Source organism: Hyla sarda, chromosome 4, assembly GCF_029499605.1.
Source record: "Hyla sarda isolate aHylSar1 chromosome 4, aHylSar1.hap1, whole genome shotgun sequence".
NCBI classification, from domain to species: domain Eukaryota; kingdom Metazoa; phylum Chordata; class Amphibia; order Anura; family Hylidae; genus Hyla; species Hyla sarda.
In genome coordinates, this window is record NC_079192.1 from 128,755,118 (window position 1) to 128,763,924 (window position 8,807).

General features: G+C 42.0%; 1 protein-coding gene across 3 annotated transcripts; it reads right to left on the minus strand.

Moving 5' to 3' along the window:
- Positions 1–1,480: 1,480 nt before the first annotated feature.
- On the minus strand, positions 1,481–7,147 carry LOC130368451 (olfactory receptor 2G3-like). Of its 3 annotated transcripts, none has more exons than XM_056572124.1 (2): positions 7,126–7,147; positions 1,481–2,406 (listed from the first exon to the last, which is right to left on the minus strand). In XM_056572124.1, the coding sequence occupies exons 1-2, from the start codon at positions 7,145–7,147 to the stop codon at positions 1,481–1,483; spliced, it is 948 nt and encodes a 315-aa protein (XP_056428099.1). The 3 variants fall into 3 exon arrangements, with proteins under 3 accessions (XP_056428099.1, XP_056428100.1, XP_056428098.1); XM_056572125.1 differs by lacking the exon at positions 7,126–7,147 and adding an exon at positions 6,479–6,497; XM_056572123.1 differs by lacking the exon at positions 7,126–7,147 and having other exon boundaries at positions 1,481–2,431.
- Positions 7,148–8,807: the final 1,660 nt, after the last annotated feature.

Consider the following 8,807-nt stretch of genomic DNA (forward strand, 5'->3'; position numbering starts at 1 on the left):
CCGATCGCGTCCCGCAGCCTCCACCTATGGGTAAGTGGACTTCGGCACCCGGTCCCCTTCGGTTTCCCCCTTTCTGCCAGCCTATTGTGGGTGAGCAAAATGGGGAAAACAAAAGTTAACCCCGCCGCCCCTGATCTGCTATTGGTCATCGCTTTTGACGACCAATAGCAGAGATAGTAGGGGTGGCACCCCTGCCACCTCACTCCTATCCCTTCAGGGGGACTGTATATGTCTTGGATAACCACGATCCCCCTTATATTCCGGGTCACCGGGTCACCATAGACCCATATAACCCAGAATAGGCGCAAATCGCAAGTGTGAATTTGCTTGCGATTTGCGACGATCGCCGACATGGGGGGGTCTGATGACCCCCCTGGGTATTTGCGTGTGGTGCCTGCTGATCGATATCAGCAGTCACCCTGGTGTGGTCCCCACCCGGTGCGCGTCGGGGACCAAAATTCCCTTAAGACCCAGGGTGTCAGGACGTACTGGTACGCCCAGGGTCCTGAACAGGTTAAGTGTTCCCTTTATTTTTTTGAGCAGTGGAATAGCTTTCATAGGCTGGTTTACTGCTGGCTGGGATTTCTAGCGCACCAACTGTACTCCAGCAGCTGGAGATCTCTGTCTGAGGTCAGCACACAAAAATAATGCTTTTCTCTGCTTTCAATGAGATAAATAGGGCTGGTTCAGTGCTGGCTGAGATTTGTGGTGCACTAACTGTATTGCAGCAGCTGACGGGAGGTCTCCGTCTGAGGTCAGCACAATAAACAATACTTTTCTGAGTTTGTAAAGTGCTTTTATGGGGGCTGGTTCAGTGCTGGCTGGGATTTGTAATGCATTAACTGTACAGGCATTTGCAGATAGTGACAGCCCACAGATTAATGTTGTGCTCAGCTTGCTGTGCAATTGTACAGATTAGAATTTGTGAAGGCTTTCTGGCTTCAGTAGTCCTAGCTCACTCTCATCTCTCTCACTCTCTCCAAAATGGTGGCTGCAAATTGTGCATGGGGCTTTATCAGTGTCTAAAACCACAAAATGACACAAAAATGGCAGCAAATCATTTCATAACCTGGGTTCATGTGACAGCTGCAAGGTATGCTGGGTACACCCTGACATCATCTCAGCAGATCAGTACTTCCTCCTTTCATGTAGGCACCAAAATGCTGTGTATTTCTCATCCCTCCTTGTGCTATTATTGCACACATGGTTTTAATTCATGGCTATGGACGACATGCATGGTAATTTTCTGATACTTTTCTGTCGTAAACGAGATATGATTATGATTGGCCAATAATAGCCTGAACTGACAAGGACATTGATGCTTCTTTTATTGAAGGCAATACTGTATTGGTTGTTAAGCTATTGCAAATATGTAAAGCTAGATTGACTCAAAAGATAACAGACATTTCTTGAAGCTAATGGGGTATTTTCCTAACCTTTAACAAAGATCTGTTGAAGAAAGTATTAGGATTATGTGATATTACTTTCCAAGTTCGTGTGACACAAATTTTTTTCTTGTGATGTCTCTGAATGCTCCTATCACATCCTTGTTCCTCAAAGTATATATTAAAGGATTAAACACCGGAGTTACGACAGTATAAAACAAGGTGGCCATTTTGTCTTGGTTGGTTACATGGGTTGACCCAGGTCTCATATATATGAATATGATGGTGCCATAAAACAGGGACACGACTGTAACGTGTGAAGCACAGGTAGAGAAGGCCTTCTTCCGTCCTGAAGATGTGCTTATCTTCAATATGCTGGAGATGATGAAACCATATGTAATGAGGATAAGAAAAAATGGACCCATCACTACTACTATAGCAAAAAAGAAAATAACAGTCTTATTAAGAGAAGTGTCTGCACAGGCCAACTCCAGCACTGAAGGGACCTCACAGAAAAAGTGATTTATTACATTAGGACCACAATAGGGCAATTGCATTGCAAAGACTGTGTGTATAAGTGAGTTTACTATGCCCCCAATCCATGAGCAGATTGCCATCTTAATACACAAGACAGGATGCATAATATTAGTGTAATGTAATGGGGCACATATCGCTACATACCGGTCATAGGCCATGGATAACAAAAGGTAGCACTCAGTACCTCCTAGAGAGAGAGAAATAAACATCTGAGCGACACAACCGTTAAAAGATATGCTTTTTCGCACGGACAAGAAATTAATAAGCATTTTTGGAGCAATACTTGATGTGAACCAGATGTCCAAAAATGACAAATTACTCAAGAAGAAATACATAGGAGTGTGTAGCCGGGAGCTTATTCTGCTGAGAGTAATGATGACTATGTTACCAGTCAATGATATAATGTAACAAGATAAAAATACAACAAATAGCACTATAAGAATGTTCCTCTGGCTGGTCAGCCCAAGAAGAACGAACTCTTCAACTGTTCTGTACTTGGAAATGTTCATTCCAATGATAGTATTAGGCACTTTTTCTCTCCGATAGTAAAAACTCACTCATCAGACTCCTATAGAAAATCAAAGCATGTATTTAAATAAGCAAACAACATCTACATATTATGAAGCAGTTCATCTACATATACCATAATGTTTGTACTTGACAGTCGGCAATTTTTGGTGACGACTGGCAAGGTTAATTACTTATTAAACTACAAGAAAAGCACATTTGATAAAAAAAAAAAAAAAATCTTCTTAAACAAAGCAGATACTTATGGAGTTCTGTGGACCAAGTGTTATTTAGATAACTTAAACCCTAATATGACATGATTTCCAGATAATCTAAGTGAATCTGGGCACTTTGTTAAACATCTGCGGCAAAAATATACCCATACAACATCCAATTAATGTAAATTTATGACCTATAGGGCCATGCCGAATTCCTATTAGTACTTGAACCATAAAGTATAATCTCTGCCAGAAGATTCCTCAAGAAACTATTCTGTCCTCAGTTCAGTGGTCTCAAACTGTGGCCCTCCACATGTTGCAATACTTCAACCCTCAGCATGCCCAGACAGCCGTAGGCTGTATGGGCATGCTGGGAGTTGAAGTTTTGCAACATCTGAAGGGCCACAGTTTAAGACCACTGGTCTAGTTGATGCTGAAGAACAATATGAGCATGCAGTCAAACATATACACAAAAGGTTATGTAAGGTTATTATAATGGTTAAAGAATAACCAGGTAAATGTTATGGAATGGCCTAGTCAAAGTTTTGACTTGAGACAAAAGAATTAGGTTGTTCACAAAATGGACCAAAATGACTTAAAGGGTACCTTTCATCCCAAAAACGTTTGATATATTAAAGATTAATGAATGCAGAATAACTTTCCAATTGCATGTTATTAAAAAATATGCTTCTTTCTATTTAACCCCTTAAGGACCAGGGTTTTTTCAGTTTTTGCACTTTAATTTTTTCCTCCTTAACTTTAAAAAATCATAACTCTTACATTTTTGCACCTAAAAATCCATATGATGGCTTATTTTTTGCGCCACCAATTCTACTTTGTAATAACATCAGTCATTGTACCCCAAAATCTATGGCGAAATGGAAAAAAAAATCATTGTGAGACAAAATTGAAAAAAAAAACCACCATATTGTAATCTTTGGGGGCTTCTGTTTCTACGCCGTACATTTTTTGGTAAAAATGACACTTTTAAAAATGACACGATTAAAATGATACCCTACTCATATAGGTTGGATTTTGTCGTACTTCTGAAAAAAATCATAACTACATGCAGGAAAATTTATACGTTTAAAATTGTCATATTCTGACCCCTATAACTTTTTCTATTTTTCCGTGTATGGGGCAGTATGAGGGCTAATTTTATGTGCCGTGATCTGAAGTTTTTATCGGTACCATTTTTGTATTGATCGGACTTATTGATCACTTTTTATTAATTTTTTCATGATATAAAAAGTGACCAAAAATACACTATTTTGGACTTTGGAATTTTTTTCCGTGTACGCCATTGACCGTGCGGTTTAATTAATTACATATTTTTTATAATTTGGACATTTATGCACGCGACGATACCACATATGTTTATTTTTATTTACACAGTTTTTTTTTTAAATGGGAAAAGGGGGCTGATTCAAACTTTTATTAGGGGAGGGGTTAAAGGGGTACTCCGGTGAAAACCTTTTTTCTTTTAAATCAACTGGTGCCAGAAAATTAAACAGATTTGTAAATTACTTCTATTAAAAAATCTTAATCCTTCCTGTACTTATTAGCTGCTGAATACTACAGAGGAAATTCTTTTCTTTTTGGAATTCTCTCTGATGACATCACGAGCACAGTGCTCTCTGCTGACATCATTATAATAATAACTCTTTATTTATTGCTGTCCTTAGTGGGATTTGAACCTAAGGCCCCAGCACTGCAAGGCAGCAGTGCTAACCACTGAGCCACCATGCTGCCCCTAGCATACATCTGCTATGCACGGTTGCTAAAATGGACAGAGATGTCAGCAGAGAGCACTGTGCTCGTGATGTCATCAGTGTTCAAAAAAGAACGGAATTTCCTCTGTAGCATTCAGCAGCTAATAAGTACTGGAAGCATTAAGATTTTTTAATAGAAGTAAGTTACAAATACGGCAAGGAGCAAGGTAAGAAGCCTTTCGCTGTCCTCTCAGCTGTTCGGGACACGGCGATTTCATCGCGGCGTCTAAAGAGTTAATCCACGACATCAGCCTGATCGGCGATGTCCGATACTAGCCGCGGGTCCTGGTTGCTGATAGTACCTGGACCTGCCGGGTATGAAGTGCGCTCAGCCCCGGAGCGTGCATCACGCAACCGGAGCTGGCCACGAGTGTTAATATATGCTTGTGGTCGTTAAGGGGTTAATCATTGTGGGTGCACAGGTAGGATCCCAATCCTTCTGATATCATGGGGAAAAAAAGACTTGGCTCTCCACTTTAGTCTCATGTTTGTTGGTGTGACTGTAGGTCCCCATACTACCTGACCATTCTCCTATTTTGTATCCAGCGTCCTCTGCAGCAATCCATTCTGAGGAAGGTCAAATGAAATGTCACTTATTTTGATTGCTAATAAAAGGTAAACACATATTTTTACCTAAAGTGGAGTGCCAAGTCTTTTCACGTTTGACAAGTTTTGTTAGGTTCCATTTTTTAAAAACAAAATAGACTGCGACTGCATTCTCTTTCTGTTCTGTCCTGTTCAACCATCATGTCTGGCATCTGTTTGTACAGAAGCTCTTTTTTTTTTTTTAAATTTTTTTTTTTATACCACTTAAGGTACAGGTACGCCTTTGCTCCCTGGTACTTAAGGACCAAGGGTGTACCTGTACGCCCGTGGGAATTTCGGACCCGCCGCACGCCATGCGGGCACTGGACCAGGGTGACTGCTGATATCTATCAGCAGGTATCCCGTGCAAATGCCCAGGGGGGTCATCAGACCCCCCCCATGTCGGCGATCGCCGCAAATCGCCGGTGAATTCACACCAGCAATTTGCGCGGATTCCGTGTGATACGGGTCTATGGTTACCCGGTAACCCGGAAAATAAGGGCGATTGGGGTTGTCCAAGACACCCACGATCCCCCTGAAGAGATAGGAGTTAGGTAGCAGGGGTGCCATCCATCCTATCCCTACTATTGGTCGTCTAGAAGTGACAACCAATAGCAGATCGGGGCGGGGGGGGGGGGGGGGTTAACTTTCGGTTTCCCCATTCTGCCCACCCACAATAGGCCGGGCAGAACGGGGAAACCGACAGAGGACCGGCGACGAAGATCTACTTACCCATCCAGCGGCAGTAGGCAACGATCGGCGATGGTGATCGGCGGGCAGCGATGTCGTGCGGCTGGATACTACGGAAGACGGTGAGTTGCCTAGCAACATCTGGAGGGCTACAGTCTGAGACTACTATACAGTGGTATCTAAACTGTAGCCCTCCAGATGTTGCAAAACTACAACTCCCAGCATGCCCAGACAGCTGTTTGCAGTGTAGGCATGCTGGGGTTTGTAGTTTTGCAACAGCTGGAGGGCTACAGTTTGGAGATCCCTGTGCAGTGATCTCTAAACTGTGGCCCTCTATATCTTGCAAAACTACAACTCCTAGCATGCCTACACAGCAGTTTGCTGTCTGGGCATGCTGGGATTTGTAGTTTTGCAACATCTGGAGGGCCACAGTTTGGAAGATCACTGTGTAGTGGTCTCTAAACTGTAGCCCTCCAGATATTGCAAAACTGAAAATCCCAGCATGCCCAAACAGCAAACAGCTGTCTCGTCATGCTGGGAGTTGTAGTTGCGTACCTCCAGCTGTTGCATAACTACATCTCCCAGCATGCGCTTCGGCTATCAGTACATGCTGGGAGTTGTAGTTTTCCAACAGCTGGAGGCACACTGGTTGGAAAATACTGAGTTAGGTAACAGAACCTAACTGAAGGTTTTCCAACCAGTGTGCCTCCAGCTGTTGCAAAAGTAAAACTCCCAGCATGCATGGTCTGTCAGTATATTCTGGGAGTTGTGGTTTTGAAGCAGCTAGAGGTTTGCCCCCCCATGTGAATGTACAGGGTACATTCACACTGGTGGGTTTACAGTAAGTTTCCTGCTTCAAGTTTGAGCTGCGGCAAATTTTTCACCGCAGCGCAAACTCCTAACAGGAAACTCACTGTAAACCTCCGCCCGTGTGAATGTACCCTAAAAACACTACACTACACTAACACACAATAAAGGGTAAAACACTACATATACTCCCCCTTACACTGTACCCCCCCCCCCCCAATAAAAATGTAAAGCATATTGTACGGCAGTGTTTCCAAAACGGAGCCTCCAGCTATTGCAAAACAACAATTCCCAGCATTTCTGGACAGCCACTGACTGTCCAGGCATGCTGGGAATATAGCAACAGCTGGAGGCACCCTGTTTGGGAATTACTGGCGTAGAATACCCCTATGTCCACCCCTGTGCAATCCCTAATTTAGTCCTCAAATGCGCATAGCACTCTCTCACTTCGGAGCCCTGTTATATTTCAAGGAAACAGTTTAGGGCAACATATGGGGTATTTCCGTACTTGGGAGAAATTGTGTTACAAGTTTTGGGGGCTTTTTGTCCTTTTACCGCTTGTGAAAAGGAAAAGTTGGGGTCTACACCAGCATGTTAGTGTAAAAAAAGTTAAAATGTTTACACTAACATGCTGGTGTTGCCCCATACTTTTTATTTTCACAAGAGGTAAAAGGAAAAAAAAAAATTATAATTTGTAATGCAATTTCTGCTGAGTACGGAAATACCCCATATGAGGGCGTAAAATGTTCTGCGGGCGCACAACAAGGCTCAGGAGTGAGAGCGCACCATGTATATTTGAGGCCTTAATGGGTGATTTGCACAGACGTGGCTGATTTTACAGCGGTTTTGACATAAATGCAAAAAAAAAAAAATACCGACATGTGACCCCATTTTGGAAACTACACCCCTCACGGAACGTAACAAGGGGTATAGTGAGCTTTAACACCCCACAGGTGTTTGACAAATTTTCATTAAAGTTGGATGGGAAAATGAAAAGAAATTTTCACTAAAATGCTGGTGTTACCCTACATTTTTCATTTTCACAAGGGAAAATAGGAAAAAAGCCCCCCAAAATTTGTAACCCCATTTAGTAAGTAAGAACATACCCCATATGTGGATGTAAAGTGCTCTGCGGGGGAAACTACAATGCTCAGAAGAGAAGTAGCGCCATTGGGATTTTGAAGAGAAAATTTGTCCGGAATTGAAGGCCACGTGTGTTTACAAAGCCCCCATAGTGCCAGAACAATGGACCCCCCCATATGTGACCCCTTTTTGGAAACTGCACCCCTCATGTAATGTAATAAGGGGTACAGTGAGCATTTATGCCCAACAGGTGGCTCACAGATTTTTGGAACAGTGGTTTGTGGAATGAAAAATTAAAATTTTCATTTGCTCAGCCCACTGTTTCAAAGATCTGTCAAACGCCAGTGAGGTGTAAATACTCACTGCACCCCTTATTAAATTCTGTGAGGGGTGTAGGATCTGTCAAAAAAAGTTTATTGTAAAAGATAAAACAAAACAGGGCATTTCAACAGCATAAAATGTGAACCAAAGAAAGGTTTTTCTTCACTATATTGCAGAATTTCGGATTGTATGTTTAACCCCTTAAGGACCCAGCCCAAATATACCTTAAGGACCCGGCCATTTTTTGAACATCTGATCACTGTCACTTTAAAGGGGTACTCCCGTGAAAACCTTTTTTCTTTTAAATCAACTGGTGGCAGAAAGTTAAACATATTTGTAAATTACTTCTATTAAAAATTCTTAATCCTTCCTGTACTTATTAGCTGCTGAATACTACAGAGGAAATTCTTTTCTTTTTGGAATGCTCTCTGATGACATCACGAGCACAGTTCTCTCTGCTGACGTTATTATAATAATAATAACACTTTATGTACTGTTGTCCTTTGTGAGATTTGAACCCAAGTCCCCAGCACTGCAAGGCAGCAGTGCTAACCACTGAGCCACCATGCTGCCCTTGGCATACATCTGCTATGCATCTGCTATGCATCTGCTATGCATGGTTGCTAAAATGGACAGAGATGTCAGCAGAGAGCACTGTGCTCGTGATGTCATCAGTGTTCCAAAAAGAACGGAATTTCCTCTGTAGCATTCAGCAGCTAATAAGTACTGGAAGGATTAAGATTTTTTAATAGAAGTAATTTACAAATATGTTTAACTTTCTGCCACCAGTTGATTTAAAAGAAAAAAGGTTTTCACCAGAGTACCCCTTTAAGCATTATTAACTCTGGGATGCTTTTACCTTTCATTCTGATTCTGAGATTGTTTTTTCGTGACATATTCTA